This window comes from Malania oleifera, chromosome 9, assembly GCF_029873635.1.
Source record: "Malania oleifera isolate guangnan ecotype guangnan chromosome 9, ASM2987363v1, whole genome shotgun sequence".
NCBI classification, from domain to species: Eukaryota; Viridiplantae; Streptophyta; class Magnoliopsida; order Santalales; family Ximeniaceae; genus Malania; species Malania oleifera.
Genome location: NC_080425.1, coordinates 38,185,796 through 38,202,855, shown reverse-complemented (window position 1 = coordinate 38,202,855; position 17,060 = coordinate 38,185,796). Strand labels below are relative to the sequence as shown.

The 17,060-nt window shown below is 34.9% G+C and overlaps 1 protein-coding gene across 4 annotated transcripts in view; it reads right to left on the bottom strand.

Annotated features, from left to right (window-relative positions):
* The window catches only part of LOC131164806 (ATP-dependent DNA helicase Q-like 4A), a 64,983-nt gene extending 53,246 nt beyond the window's left edge, over positions 1–11,737 (bottom strand). The window contains exons 1-9 of one of the 4 annotated variants that reach the window (XM_058122275.1): positions 11,633–11,737; positions 11,347–11,493; positions 11,078–11,245; positions 10,135–10,192; positions 9,324–9,755; positions 2,335–2,511; positions 2,095–2,225; positions 1,437–1,815; positions 1,227–1,358 (exon numbers count right to left, since the gene is read on the bottom strand). In XM_058122275.1, coding sequence (XP_057978258.1) covers positions 1,227–1,358; positions 1,437–1,815; positions 2,095–2,225; positions 2,335–2,511; positions 9,324–9,755; positions 10,135–10,192; positions 11,078–11,245; positions 11,347–11,369 — 1,500 coding nt within the window. In that variant the 5' untranslated portion in view covers positions 11,370–11,493; positions 11,633–11,737. Of the gene's footprint in view, positions 1–1,226; positions 1,359–1,436; positions 1,816–2,094; positions 2,226–2,334; positions 2,512–9,323; positions 9,756–10,134; positions 10,193–11,077; positions 11,246–11,346 lie in introns of all 4 variants that reach the window. The other 3 variants (XM_058122276.1, XM_058122277.1, XM_058122278.1) reach the window with 3 other exon arrangements.
* Between the last annotated feature and the right edge of the window lie 5,323 nt (positions 11,738–17,060).

Sequence of the window (17,060 nt, the reverse complement as noted above, 5' to 3'; positions counted from 1 at the left end):
TGTAGTCATTGGCAACTTTCTTCTAGTGTCACTAATTATTAACTTAAATTTAGAGACCTCATTTACTGGTGTGCTCTTAGTGAGGACTAAGGAACCTAGAATGGTAATTTTGTTCAAGAAAGAGTTGAGGGATAAATCAGAAGGTATATAATTTTGCAAATTTGAGAACATCTCACTACTCTATTTGAGGCTAACCACATGGCTTTGGAAAATGAGAGATCTTTTCAACTACCAACCAATAACACCACTTCCTATCTTGAAGAATTTCATCAGTCTAGATCAAGATGAGTTGCCAACCACTAGGACAGATATGTTTGTCAATGACCTTGCTCTTGAACCTTAATTTTCCATTTCTAACCCAAAGAATGAGGAACGATAGGTTGCTGTAGAGTTTGTTGAAAACTATCTAATCATGGAACTTATTGTTGAAAATCCCCTTGAGATTATTTCTCCTCAACCCAGTGCCAACATCCCTCTCATCTTCTCCCTTTACATTCTCCTTAACCAAATCTAGTGAAACATTGTCCATCATTCTAGAATATAGAGTAAATGCATATTTGCTTGAGCTAACAATAGATTTGGATATTAAACTGATTTCTTGATCTGGGGACTTGTTATTTTATCAGGGGAAATTGCAGCCTTCTATGCCACTCGCGGTTGGAGGATCTTCCAAAAACTTGCAGTTGGAGGATCTTCCAAATACTCTCCAAAGGTGATTGATAAAGAAATGCAGATCATGTCTCCTTTTGATTCACCTACATGCTCAACTTTGTTCCCACTCATTAAGTTAAAGCTACTACACCATTTCAGAACTCGACAGTTTTCTCTAACAAGAGGAGTTTAATGGAGAACCACCAATGGAACTATAAATATTTATGTTATAGCTAAGTTTTTATCCTTTAGTTTGGGAAAACTCAAGTTCTTTTAGAATTTTAGTTAATTTAGGTTTATTTTAGTCGACCCCACCTAGTGAGACTTAAGGCTTGGCTTGTTGCTATTTGTTGTTAATTTAGGTTTATTTTGTGCATTTCAGTATTTTAGGGTTATTTTGTAATCTCTTGTTTTTCCAAACTAAAATAAAAATCCAAGCCACAATATAAACATCTAAAGTTCTCCATTGATGGTTCTCCATCACATTGTGATGGCATCAGGCTGTCAGCTAGCTTTGTTTAAGGAAAAGTTACCTAAAATAATCAGCAAAGCAAAGCACCACAAAAGTATTTTACCTGGTATGTCAGGCTCTTTCCTCCACCTGTAGGCATTAAAACAAAAACATCATATCCACTCATTGTTGCATTGATGACTTCTCTTTGATTGGGACGAAATGAGTGGTTTCCAAACACCTTCTTATTGTTGGCCTGAAAGTGGATCCAGTGCACACAAATCAGAATAACATGTAATGCACACAGAAATTTCAGATTAAAGTAGGTGAGCACCTCCAGCTTCTTTGTCCATGGGAAATTCCCACTGCTCCATTTCTTTTCACTTGAACCTTCAATGTAATTGACGCCGACATACTTTGGGATGTATGGTTCCCTCTCCACAGGACCATGTGAAAAACTAGAAGTATCGACAGAAGAGAATGAAACGGATGACGAATTCCACTTTTCATAATTGCCCAGTTCATTACGATCATGAATCAGGGCATCAAACCGCATAGGATCAGTTCTGAAGGCAGATGCTGTAGGGGTTCCATATTGGAATGCCCTGGGAGTGGCTGTGGATGCAGAAAAATGCGATTCCTGTCTTTCCTCATCAGCTGAAACAGGATGAAGACGCTTCTCAAGCTGCTGAATTTGCTTATTAAGCTGCAACCTAACAGTCAAGATGCAAAGATACATAAAAGCATTAATCTTTTTGAGAAATGATAACAGAGCTTAACAGAATGCAAACTGTGGGATCATGAAAATCTTGTAGTGAGCAATATCATCCATTCTAGGTGGTTGTAGAGTCATAGAACAACTTCCTATCATCCTTTCTTTCCCTTTTTCCTGTTTACTTGTATATTCAGCTCTAAGCCCTCGCCAGTAGGTAAACTGATTTTTATTTGTTACATAGAAGAACAAGAACGAAACAAGATAGGGCTGAACAAACCTATCTTGGCGCAGTTTATCTATCAGCGCTGGACCAAGGTCCGTAACATTGTCGAGAAGTTCGTTTGATATGGCTATTAGAGTGTCCTTCATTTCCTGTAAATGGTCTGCAGCTTCTGGGCAAAGTCCAAGCTGTATCAATTTCAGTTACAGATCCATCAAGCTCATAGACTTATATCTTAAGAACGTACCAGTGGAACAGAACACCAGAGAGAGAATATATATATATATATATATATACCTTACAACCATGACTACAGGTTAAGCATAATTCAGGTGGCAAACATAACTCCTCCTGTCTTGCAGTATTGTAGTTACTTGCAGGAGTAGTAGGTCGAAGCTTAGAGATTGATGGTTGAGGTTGAGGTGTGCAAGTTGATTGGTAGTGTTCCATGACTATTTGGTCAACGTCTATATTCTGAAATCCGTAGTTAATGTATAAGATGCATGAATTAGCTGCAAAATCAAGTAAGCATCTACATGGTGATACACTTCACAAAGAATGACATTAAATAACTGAAACATAGTCCTTGGTTAAACACCTGATCCTTCTTTGGAAAGCAGGTTGCAAAATTTATACTTTAGATACAAGTACTACTAGTGTAGATCATTTTGTGGACAAAAATATCTTATCTTTTAAAAGTAAGATAAAACTTTTCCAAAAAGAAATAAATTCAACCAAAGATAGACAAAATTGCATTTAAAAGTTTACTTTAAAGACCTCTCTGACACCATTTAAAACTATCCTAAAATATAATACATTAAATGAACAATAATTTGACTTCTAGATCATTATACTTAGAAGAGAATTAGAATTAACAATTTTCTTCTAAATTTAGGTAAACAGGCATTTAATCCTTTTAAGTTTCTAATTTTAAAAATGTAATTTTAGAATTATATAGTATAAGTATCATATTAATATCAAAAGCTCACACTTATAAAAGTGTTGTGTTTATGTCAAATCCCTAACATGACACTCTTTGGGCGCTTTTTTGATAGGCATCTCGCACTTCACAAATGTGTCAGTAATTTATGTTTAATGCATGACACTTCTCCAATACTTCTCTAGCACTATTTGGAACTCCAACAATTCTTAAAAACATGTTTATGACATAATAATGCATTGTGATGCAATTTTATTTTATTCACAAAACAAATAATCATCAAAGAATAGCAGCACAACCTTCAGTTCTTCAAAAGTTGCAATAAACTTACTAACCTTGAGTTTCTCGATAAGTTACAATAAACTAACATTTTTCAAAAGAGGAAGTCTGAAAAGTTACAATAAATTAACATTTTTCAAAAGAGGAAGTCATGTATTTTTTTTACAAAAAAAAAGATGCATATTTATTTATTAGATTTTTTTACATGTTATTGTGTAAATATTAAAAGTTAATACTTTAATACATAGCATTTAAATATAATAAAAAATTTATGGATATTATTATTTTAATTATGTTTAAAATTCAAAGTCATTTTATTTTATTTTTAATTAAAAATTATGTACAAAATGAAAGATTTAATTTACAAAAGCTAATTATGAATATCAAAATATTAGACGTTGCCAAACCTACTAAAACAAACATCAGTTCTTTTAAAAAAGCTAAATATCAACAAATAGAAAATTGGCAACATATACAAACTAGTCATCAGAATATATAAAACTTCTACCCTACCATATCATGTATATTTTGGATTTATTGTATCTTTACATCTTGTGTTCTTGTGTCAATGGGCCCATGTCTATGTCTAAATTTTATAGTTTCAAAGAAATATAATTTTTTACAAATAACTCTGAACTGTTATTAAGCTGATTAGGCTGTAAATAATGCTGAAAATCTGGCAGCATTTAAGTGCTGAAAATCAGGCAATTAGGCTGTAAATAATGCTGAAAATCGGGCAATTAGGCTGTAAATAATGCTGAAAATCTGGCAGCATTTAGGTGCTGAAAATCAGGCAACAACTATGTCAATCTCTTCTATATAATGAAAGCAAACCTGATGGAAAGGGCATTCAGACAAAAATTAACATGGTATCAGAGCCCCTCTTCTGACTCCGTCATTTTGGTCTTAATCACTGGGTGCGATTTTCATCGCTGTTTTTATCAAAAAAAAAAAAAAATTAAAAATCTCTCTGTTTCAGCGAGTTCTTTCTTGCTTTTTGTGGGTGTCAGCCTTCTCTGTGGTGTCCACTTTGATGGTTTTGAATTTTGTTTGGGGCTGCCGGAATTTCTTTTAGTTGCACACGCTGTCCTTCGTTGTGAGCTACTCATCTGAGTGTTTTTCTCGTGGTGACTGCGCATCTTTGTGGCTGTCGGCAGTTTCTGTGGTGGTTAGCAGCTTCAACTCCTCCTAGTGTGATCAACGCAGGTGCTATGTTTTTTCCTCTGCTGTGTCATTTCTCACACAAGGCAGGTATTTCGAGTTAGGCTTCTGTGTTTGATCTGGGCCTTCCGTGTTTGATCTGGGCTTTTTTATTTCTGTTGGGCTTTTGTAATCTGGTTGTGTCTGTGGACCTCTTATTATTTGGATTCGGACCTGATTTGAGTTAGGCTTGCTGTTTATTTGGTTGACTACTTGGGCTTCTATTTTTTTTTAGTGCCTTTCATCATGTCAATTGAAAAGACTATTGTTCGATTTACTGGAAAGAATTTCTCTAAATGGGAATTCCAATTTAAAATGTTCTTGAAAGGGAATGAATTATCAAATCATATTGATAGTTCTGCTCAAGTTCCCACTGATGAAAAGGAGTTTGCACAATGGGAGGTTAAGGATGCTAAGGTGATCTCTTGGCTTTTGGGGACGATTCAGTCTCACCTTGTGACCAATCTTTGTTGTTTTACTACGACTCAAGCTATGTGGGATTATCTCCACCGCATTTACCACCAAGATCACAGTGCTCACAAGTTCGAATTGGAGTTGGAAATTAGTAATTATAGTCAAGGTAATTTACCTATTGAACAGTTTTATTCTAGTTTTATTAATCTTTGGAGCTAGTATTCTGCTATTGTTCATGCTAAGGTTTCCCCTACGGCACTCGCGGCTCTTCAAGCTGTTCATGCTGAGAGTCAACGCAATCAGTTTTTTATGAAACTTTGACCTGAATTTGAGCCTCTTCGAGCCAATTTATTGAACTATAATCCGATACCTTCTTTGAAAATTTGTTTGGGAGATTTATTGGTGAAGAATAGCAGTTATCCACTCAGATGGGTATGACTTCTGAGAAGGTATTTTCTGAGGCTATGAATGTAGCATATGCAGCACAAAGGAGAGGAAGAAACAAGTTGCAATGTTTCAGTTGCAAGGAGTTTGGTCATTTTGTTTGTGACTCTCCTAAGAAAGTTTGTGACTACTGCAAGAAAGGTGGTCATATCATCAAAGACTATCAAGTGTGGCCTCAAAATCGCCAATCCCAAGCTTTTCAGGCTACTGTTCAATCCTCTTCTTCTTCTTCTTCTATGCCACCCACTGTAAATTCTGACTCATTTGTTCTCACACCAGCAATGGTCCAACAAATAATTGTGTCTGCTTTTACGGCCTTAGGCCTACAAGGTACGGCTACTAACTCAACTTCTTGGATTGTTGATTTGGGCGCTTCTAATCATATGATTGGTAATATGACAAGTCTCCATGGTGTTCGTAAGTATAGAGGCAAAACATTCAAATTGCTAATGGCAATACTCTTCCAATTATTGCTATTGGTAATTTGGGCTCTTCATTTTGCGATGTTTTTGTCTTTCCTGGAATGTCTACCGATTTGATTTCTATTGGACAATTGGTAGATAATAACTGTGATGTTCATTTTTCTCGTGGTGGTTGTCTTGTGCAAGATCAAGTGTCGGGGACGGTGATCACGAAGGGGCTTAAAGTGGGACGTTTATTCCCTTTACTATTTTCTATTCGTGGTGTTGTTTCTCTTGCTTTTATGGCTACTACCAATAATAATGAAGTCTAGCATAAAAAAATTGGGTCATCCTAATTCAGTTGTCTTGGCTCATCGTATGAAACATGATTTTTTGGGCAATAAAGATTCTTTTTCTTCTTCTCCTATATCATTTGATTGTGCTACTTGTCGTCTTGGTAAAAGTAAAACTTTACCTTTTCCTGTGCATGATAGTCGTGCTTCTAATTGCTTTGAGATTGTGCATACTGATGTTTAGGGTGTGAGTCCTATTATTTCTCATGGTCAATATCATTATTTTGTGACGTTTATTGATTATTAGTCGATTCACTTGGATATATTTTCTCAACTATAAAGCTAACGTGTTTTCTGCCTTTTAAAAATTTGTTGCGTTTGTCGAGACACAGTTCAGTACTTGTATCAAAACTTTACGCTTCGACTCACGGGGGGAGTACATGTCTCATTCCTTTCAGACTTTTCTTCAACAAATGGGGATCATTTCCCAGCATTCTTGTCCTTATACCCCTTAACAAAATGCAAATCGTGAGCGTAAGAATCGTCATCTCTTAGATGTCGTTAGTACTTTGTTGATTGATTCTTCTATGCCTTCTAGGTTTTGGGTAGAAGTTTTATCTACTGCTGTCTATTTGATCAATCGTTTGCTTACTGCCACTCTAAATTATGATTCTCCCTATTTTCGATTATTTGGCATATCTCCTAAGTGTCAATCCTTTCATACTTTTGGGTATGTTTGTTTTGTTCATCTATCGCTTGTTGAGCGTCACAAGCTTGCTGCCCAATCTGTCACATGTGCCTTTATGGGATATAACCCTACTCAGAAAGGATTTGTTTGTTATGATGCTCATGCAAACAAATTTCGGATCTCCCGTAATGTGATTTTATTCGAAAATCAATATTTCTTTCAGTCTCAGGTTATTTTTGATACTCTTATTACTCTTCTTCCCGCTTTTTATGACGAGTCTTCTTCTATTGAGCAATTTAAACTAGGTGTGGTGTATCATCGATGTCCCCCTCCTTTAACGCCCCTTCCAGACATTGATCCGTCATTTGATTCTGCTGTTCCTCGACGCTCCACCTGAGTTACACATCCACCAAATAGGTATGGTTTTCCTCATACCTCACTTACTGGCACTCTCGACACTGTTTTTGTTCCCCACTCATATACCCAGGCAGCCACCCAAGCATGTTGGCAGCAAGCCATGCAAGAAGAAATTCAAGCTCTTCAAGATAATCACACTTGGGATCTTGTGATTTGTCCCTCTGGTGTCAAACCTATTGATTGTAAATGCGTGTACTTAGTCAAGTTTCAGTCTAATGGGTCACTAGACAGATATAAGGCCCGTCTCGTGGCTCTTGGGAACTGGTAAAAATATGGTATTGATTATGAAGAGACCTTTGCACCTATTGCCAAAATGACTACTGTGCGGATTATCTTGGCACTTTGCTGCATCGCAAGGGTGGTCTCTCCGACGGATGGATGTGAAGAATGCTTTTCTACATGGGGATTTGAAGGAAGAAATTTATATGACTCCAACTCCCGGCATGTTTGCTACACCTTCCTCAGAGGTTTGTCGGCTACACCGATCTTTGTACGGACTAAAACAAGCTCCGCGTGCATGGTTTGATAAATTTCGTTGTACCCTGCTTGCTTTTCATTTTACTTAAAGTCAGCTTGATTCCTCTCTTTTTCTTCCCAAGACTTCTAGAGGATTTGTATTGCTTTTGGTATATGTTGATGACATTGTAAATACTGGCTCTAATACTGAGTTAATTAAGCAATTAAACAGCATCTTAAGACCTTTTTTCACATGAAAGATCTTGGTCTCCTGCAGTACTTTCTTGGCCTTGAGGTGCAGCTTACTCCGACTGGTGTGTTGTTACACCAACACAAATACATGTAGAAAGTGATTTCATAGGCTGGTCTCCAATCGGATAATTCTGGTCTCCATTGGAGGTAAATCTTAAGCTTTGTCAAGAGGAAGGCAAATTTCTATCAGATCCATCCTTGTATCGGCAGCTTGTTGGGAGTTTGAACTACTTAATGATTACTCGTCCTGATATTTCTTTTGCTGTGCAGCAAGTCAGTCAATCTATGTAGGCTCCCCGTCATCTTTATTTAGCCGTTGTCTTCCGCATTATCCGATATCTGAAGGGCACCTCTACACGCGGATTGTTCTTTCCTAAGGAATCTTCCTTACAGTTAGTGGGGTATAGTGATGTTGATTGGGTTGGATGTGCAGATACTCGTTGCTCTGTTATTAGCTAGTGCATGTTCTTAGGCAATGCACTTATTTCTTGGAAGAGTAAGAAGCAAAACAAAGTTTTCAATTCCTCCACTGAGTCTAAGTATCGTGCTATGTCTTCCACATGCTCTAAGATCACATGGCTTCATGGGTAATTGGGTGAAGTTGGTTTTTCTTGGCTTCATTCCACTCCTCTTCATGCTGATAATACCGGCGCAATTCAAATCGCCACTAATCCTGTCTTCCATGAGCATACGAAACATATCGAAGTCGATTGTCATTCCATACATGAATCCTTTGACAAACAAGTGATTACTCTTCCTCACATTTCCACCGAACGTCAAACTGAGAACATAATCACTAAAGCTCTCTCTCTACACCGGCATCAATTCTTGGTTGACAAATTGATGCTTCTTGATTTACCAGCATCAATTTGAGGGAGGAAGCTAACGAATATAATTCAAGCAATTAGGCTGTAAATAATGCTGAAACTCTGGCAGCTTTTAAGTGCTGAAAATCAGGCAACAACTATGTAAATCTCTTCTATATAATAAAAGCAAACCTGATGGAAAGGGCATTCAAACCAAAACTAACAATTATGACCAATGTCATATCACTTTGTTTAAAAAATAAATAAATAAACTATGTTGAGAATTATCAAAATGCATGAGTTAAGATTATTCATTTGCATCCACGTGCAACGCATGTGACATATTAACTAATAAATTATAAATTGATCAACTAGAAACAACTTAAATATTTCAAAACATTACAAGGTTCAATAACAAAACAGCAAAATTAGACATATCAGTCAAAATTTAAACAGACAATGTGTTATAAATACATTGACAAAATCGTCAAATTCAATGCACTTAAAAAATTGTCAAATTCAATGCACTTAGCATCTCCTTACTCCTTAGAAGAAGAATACAAAAAAATAATAAGAAGTTCATTTGAACCTCAATAAAGCAGTTACATAATTTCTAACCCAGATTAACTGAACTTTGCTAATTAAAGTGAACAAAGCCCCAAGTTTATCTACATGGCATAAAGTGATATAAATTACCTCAAGTATGTCATCGTCATCAATGTCATTAGCAAAAGCTTCTGCAGACTCCTTCACTTGAATAGTATGTGAGGTATGATAGCCAAATGATCCATCTATGATTTGTGCATCGAAATTTTGGAGCTTTGTTGCTTCATACTCATTTTGTCCCCCTAAATCTTTACCAGCTGCAGCACATATATCACCTTCCTGAAAGGAATTGCCCATGTACCTTGCAGAATTACTAATCTTGGCATTGTTTTTGTTGAAGTTTTGATCTGTATGCATACTTTCTGGAAATCTGTTAGTTCTGTCAGATGAGCTCTGTACAGTAGTTTTCCCTCTGACATCTTGAGGAAAGTCCACAAAATTATCCTTAACTGGTAGTACAGTTTTTCCTGGTCTTATATAGTGCCTGCAAGATATCTTAAGAGCAGAAAGAGCCTGCCAAGCCTACCAAAAAATTTTCGTTTATAAGAAAATGCCACATTAACAACAATTAAAATAATTACTTGTATTTGAATGTGCAGGATATGCCATCAAAAAGGAAATAAATTTAAATAAATCAAAAGTGATTTATTTAACTATAACTAAGCAATATTGGGCAGTTGCACCATAAACCAACATTTTCATCCTCTAAATAGCAAGTTTGTCTAAAGGGACAAAAGACAAACAAACAAAGTGGTTACTGAGATTCAGAGCACCCCAATTACCAAATAGAAAATTCCCTAAAATTTTAAAAATTGACATGGTAAGAATGAATCAAATGACAAAAACAAATCACTCAAAAGAAATAAAACTGCTCATCTGAAACGCTAGACAATGATCTTACCTTTCCGACTTGTGGACTCTGCAGTCTTTGAATATTCTGAATATGGCAAGCCATTGATCTGAAAAAATGAAGATCATGTCAAAAAATTTCATATAGCAAAGTTTGGGAGCTGATCATTTGGAATTATGAGTGTATGATTAACATGAAGAATTCTAAATTTAATAAAAATAAGTAGATGAGTTTTATTTATTTTTTTATATTGATGTCCAGATAAGGGAATAAGGGTAATGTTTGTATGAATCAACAATTGAGCGGTTAATTCAAGAAAACATGCAGAACATGGGCATTTCTTAAAAGTCTTGAATTATTCAACTGCATGCTTAGAACATTGGTTTATTAGGATATGCCGTTAATTAAATTATACGAAAGAAGAGACTGGTGTAAAATTAAGAAATGGATTTGTTATCATTTCTTGACACTCTGCTCATTTTTAAGAGCATATAGTTTGTCTTTTAAAAAAAAAAAAAATTGCAGAAGCCGTGTTTAGTGGGGCATTTTTAAAGCCTTTCTATTAAATTATTCCAGAAAGCAAATCATTTTTTAAAAATGAGGGTTTAGAAAAATGAAGCTACTTCACAGCTAAAAATGAACCAAAAACAATTAAGCCTTCAAAAAATTTTCATCATTTTCAATTTTATAAAATGAAAACAGTTCTCAAAAAGAAAACAAAATCATTTTTTTATGAACTGTCATTCGTCAAGATAAATCTCTTGATGAGTGGGACGATGACTGTCTATCCAATAGAGGGCAACATTTCTCTGTGTGAAAATCTGAAAGACATCAGACGTAAACTCAACCCAGGGTCGATCCCAAAAGCTAGGGGTCGTCTATATGAATCCTGGTTCGAGGTTCTGCTCTGTCGGATGCCCGTTAAATGGAAATATAGCATTGCTCACTGCAGAGAACAAACACAGAACCGAAGTTTATTTTATTTGAAATATACCTTGCCGGTCCTTCAGCACGGGGCTTTTGGGTCGGCAACGAAAACAGGAAATTTGAACTCAAGAACTTGTTTTGGTCTGCGAAGTTGCCGTGTGCATTGGCATGCTGCAACCAGTTAACTTTTGGCAACTTGTCATTGCGATTTGCGGAACCTTCACGGCTGCTCCCACTGCAGATTAAACACAAAGAATAAACACCTACAAAATTAGAACTAGAAAGGAAAATAGAAAAGAATATTAGAATAAATAGGCAGAGATTTTCAAGTGTTGCCTCATATGATTATCCTCAGTCATCAATGAACATCTTTAGTCACTTCCAGTAATGATCTTCCCGGTCCATAACCAGATCCAGGCGAACCTTAATACCACTACTTCCATCTTTTATCCATTGTAATAACAAAGGGGCGCGAACGAAGCCCTAAAAATGAATGTGCAATGTATGGAGAAATCATGAGGAACGCATACGAATATCACATTATCAGAAGGAGCAGCAGAAAACAAACCCTAGAAGAATGATTCAAATGCCGATTAGAGCTTCTGGTTCTAAGAATACATACAAGGCGGTCACAGACGAGAGGCAGCGAAACAGGCCGAGAGAGTGCGTGTTAGAGAGAGAGAGAGAGAGAGAGAGAGAGAGAGCTTCAAAATGTGCAGCGCGGTCAGAATGGCGGGATATTTCGGCTTATATCATTTGGGACATTACTAATTAGGTCCCGGGGGATAACTGAACACTGTGGTTTGCCTTGCCACGTTGCGACAATTTTTAAATTTCAATGTTTTTATTTTTTAAAATTTAAATAAAATGTAATATAAAATTATATTAATTAAAATTCATACTCATAAATACAACTAAAAAATAATTTTGAAAATTATATTTAAAAACCCCTGAAAAAATATAAGTTTAAAAAAATAATTTGAAGGTCTTGGTAAGTTTTTAGATAGATAAAAAATATGGGTGCAAGATATAAGTTTTTTTTTAATAACAATAGTGATGATAATTTATTACTTTTATATTAAATCTTATTCAAACGTTGTTTAATTATTTTTATTTTCAGAAATAACCAAATGCATTTTTTAGTAAAAAACAAAATTACACAATCCCTTGTTTTTATTTTCAAAAATTTGTTTTATTAGCTCTTAATTTTTTAAGTAAGTGCAAGGTACATATTTTATGATTTTATCAATAAAATATGAAATATTGCTGTAAAAAATATTCCTTATTTAGAAGCTTGGATGTCAAATATTATATTTAGATTTACATTGATTTCGATAAAATATAAAATTATAATGAGATTTATCCAAATTCATACAAATTCAAATTTAAGGTCTCGTTTTTAGACACAACCTTTTACATAACAAAAAATAAATGATAGAAGTATCTCCAATTTTATCTTAAAAGCTAATTACTCAATTCAAATATCCCTCTCGTATTTCAAATAAATTATATATATATATATATATATATATGTTTTTATTGGACCATTGGCTAATAGCATGAATCTTGAGACTGAATGAAAAATAAAAAATTAATTTGACTAACTTATGATTAGGACCGAGCATAATTTGGTTAAAATTGAATTAACCGACAGAACCGAGTAAGTTATGTTAATTCAGTTTGATTAATATAAGTAATTTTGTTGATTTGGTTAGTATAAGTAATTATGTCGATTCAGTTTACGTCATCATAAAAAACTAGTTTTTGGTTATCAGTTCGATACATTGGACTGATTAAATCAGTTAATTGAACTAAACAATTATATATATATATATATATATATATTAATAATTTATACATACAATATTTATATGTTAATAATTTAACATATATATTTTTATGTAATTTTATTAATAATTTATATATAATATGTATTAATTATTTAATGAATATATAAATAATTTATATAAATGTATATTAATAACACATGAAAGTCGGTTAAAATCAATTAACCAATTTAATCGAAATATTAATTCGTTAGTTGTTGGTTCAGTTAAGAAACTAATTCGTTTCGGTCAACTTATCCATTTTTTTAACTAAATTTTTTTAGTTGATTAACTAAATTAACCATACTTGTCAAATGCTTACCCATACTTATGATAGTATCCAAAGAGAATATGTAGTTAATTTAATAATCAATCTACATATTTAATGGATGCATTTGTTTTTCAGAAGAGCATGTCAAATATATTTTTTAAATTGTATAGACGTTATAATAAGTATATTGTTAGCCTTGCTGAACTTTGAACAAGAAGAGCACTGCCATAGTTTCCTAATTGCTTTTCAAGCTAATTGGACTACAAACCTTATCGGGCCATTTTATCTCCTAATGTCGAGCTTGAATGACATACAAAAAACAAAATTGATTCGTCCTCATAGCTTTATTTTATTTTTTATTTCAAAATCACCAAAAAATAGAATTGAGATCGAAGTACGAGCAAAAACTCCATGCTATGCAAAGTTATGATTTCACAAGATATTATTTTTAAAATAAAAAATTAATATGACAAACAAAAATTGCATTTAAAACAATGTATGATTAGATATATGCTGCCTAATTTTGACAATATACTTCAAGCTTATAACATAATTCACATTATAACTTCTATTTTATCTATTCTCGAATAGCCCTTGCCATTTTATTCTTATTATATATATCATGAACACTACATATGATCAAAATTTTTGTCCATTGTCTTAACATGCTAACATAAAATTGGAAATGGGTTTTACATGTAAAAATGGTAGAGTAAGAATGAGAAATAATACATGTATTATAGAAATAATGAGTAAAACAAGAGATAGGATTTGAGGTATGATGAGGGAACTCAACCAAAAATATGAAGCAAAATTAATACAAGCAATATTCATGAACTAAAAATCAAAGATGAGATTTCAAAAAGTATCAAAGCAGTTTTCAATCAAGGTTAGATAACTTGGTGAACTAAAATTAGTTTAGCTCAACTCAAGAAGAAAAATGGCTAACCTAGAATTGGGAAAATAAGTTTTACATGTAAATGGTTAACATGGAATTAAAAAAAAATGAGTTTTACATGTCAATGAAGTAAATGATGATTACGATAGTGGTAGTAGTAATAGTAGTACCATCCCTCATTTTGTCTTCAACATTGCACCTACACTACAGGGTTCTTGAGAACCCTAGTAGCAAGCTTTCTTTAGCAGCTCCTTGTCATCATGCCACCACAATCTATCACCTCCCACAAGTCGCTAAGCCCTTCCAACCTTTGTCAAACATCATCAATGGTGGCGCTAGTGACAAGATCTAGTTCAAATCAATTTTACCTGTGAATGGTTAACATGGAATTAGAAAAATGAGTTTTATATGTAAATAAGGTAAATGATGATAATGACAATAGTAGTAATAGTAGTAACATCCCCCCTTTTGTCTTCAACTTTACACATATACCATAGGGTTCCTGCAAACCCTAGCAGAAAGCTTTCTTTAATAGCTCCTTGTCATCATGCCACCATAATATGTCATCTCCCACAAGTTGCTAAGCCCTTCCAACCTTTGTCAGACATCATTTATTGTCTAAATTGTATTTGTACAGCGGAAATCAAATGCAACAATCAATGAAACAACAAATATAGAACATAACCACGCAATACATCTGAAAGCAATAGAGACAATACAAGGAATTATGTGGTTTGACAATGCCTACATCCATGAGAGCAATCGACAAAGAATTTTACTATCTGGTGTCAAAAGACACTTACAACACTTGCAATATTCAAAATACATTAAGAACAATGTATATATAAAGTTTCCTGAGGGCTTTCCCTCCAAACCCCGAGCAACTTAATGTCCCTCTTTCAAAATTCAAAATTTTTTGTTGGGTTCCCAAGCCAAATTGTCAACGATTTCAGATAGAATGTAAATTGTCTAAATTATAGTACCAACCCATCGACGGTCATAGCCAAACCGTTGACAGTTTCCCTGCTGCTCCTTAACACTTTGATTTTCCAACATGTATTCTCCTTGTACATGCATCTCATTTAGTATATGAGCCACATGTCACAATAACTTCCACCTTGGTGAGTATACACCCCTTAAGAGAAACCGAAAAGATAGCCCACTGCTCCTCCTTGACCTTAGGACGTTAGATTGGGTTTGTCTCTCTTCTAGCACTTGGAGACATGAAGCAAGTCCAAGCAGTGCTTGAACTTTTCTATGGTAACCGACTGCTTTGTCAAGATATCCGCTACGTTCTCAAATGTGTGAACTTTCTCACGTCCAAATTCACCTTAAGAAATCAACTCTCGGATCCTATGGAACCTTACATCAGTATGGTTGATTCTAGCATGATACACTTGATTCGTCGACAAATAGATGACACTCTGACTGTTACAATACAACACAACTCCACCTTGTTGTATACCTAGCTCCTTGACTAAACCAGTAAGCCATAATGCTTCCTTTGCAGTTTCGGCGACTGTCATATATTCAAACTCAATTGTAGACAATGCCACCAATAATTAAACCATGAACCTCTAACAAATAGGTCCTCCCACAAGGGTGAATATAAACCCATTGTAGACCTTCTGTCATTTATATCGCCTGCATAATTAGCATCAACAAACCCCACAATCGATGCACTTTCCTATTGCTTGCCAAACATGATACTACAGTTAGAAGTACCCCGTAAGTATCTGAAATCCACTTGACAGCTTCCTAATGCCGTCTACCTAGATTAGAGAGAAATTTACTCACCACACTTACTACATGTTCCAATTCTAGTCTTGTACACACCATGACATACATTAAACTCCCCACAGTACTAGCATAGGGGACCTTTGACTTGTCCTAGAGATCATCATCCATACTTGGGCATTCAACGGTAGACAATTTAAAGTGATTTGCTAGAGGTGAACGTACTGGTTTAGCATCAGCCATGGTGAATCTTTCCAACACCTTCTCCACATAACCGCCTTGAGATAACCACAACCTCCTTGCAATTCTGTCTCGACGAATCTCCATCCCAAGTATTTTCTTAGCTGCACCAAGATCCTTCATGTCAAACTCTTTATGCAACAGAATCTTCAACTAATTAGCCTCTGTTATGTCATTCATAGCAATTAACATGTCATCAACATACAACAATAAGAAAATGAAAGAACCATCATCAAGATCTTTCACATACACATAACAATCATACTCACATCTCCTGTAGCCTATATGGATCATATAAGAATCAAATCATTTGTATCATTGCCTCAAAGACTATTTCAGCCCGTAAAGAGACTTCTTCAGTTTGCAAACTAAGTGCTTTTGCCCGAGTTGAATGAATCCTTGTAGTTGTACCATATAGATCTGCTCCTCAAAGTCACCATGGAGAAATGTCGTCTTCACATCCATTTATTCCAAATGTTGATCATAGTGAGCTACTAATCCCAACACCACCCTGATAGAAATGTGTCAAACCATATGTGAGAAGATTTCATCATAATCTACTCCCTTCTTTTGTAAGTACCCCTTTGCCACTAATCGTGCCTTGATATTCTCTTCTTCCTTTTATGAAATTGCTTCATTCTTCCTATATACCCATTTGCAACATATGGCCCTATTCCCATATGGAAGTTCCACCAAATCCCAAGTCTGGTTCTTATGCAACGACTCCATTTCCTCCACCATAGCACTCATCAACCTACTTTCCTCTTATTCATGCACTACCTCTTAAAAAGTAGTTGAATCCTTGCAACTTCTAATAAAAGCATAAGATACTAAATCATTAAATCCATACCTGGGTGGCAGTCTAATAGTGCTTCCAAATCTTCGTATAGGAATACTATCAACTTATTGGTTTCTCGAGCTAGAACTCCCTCCAACTGGGGGACCAAGATCATTGTCCTGAGTCTCTAACTCCACCTAAACAACTTGCTCATCTCTGCTTCAGTTTTTTGGCTCCTGTTTCTCTTCATCTGATTATTGAGTACGCTTCACCATAGCTTTCTCATCGAAAACCACATCT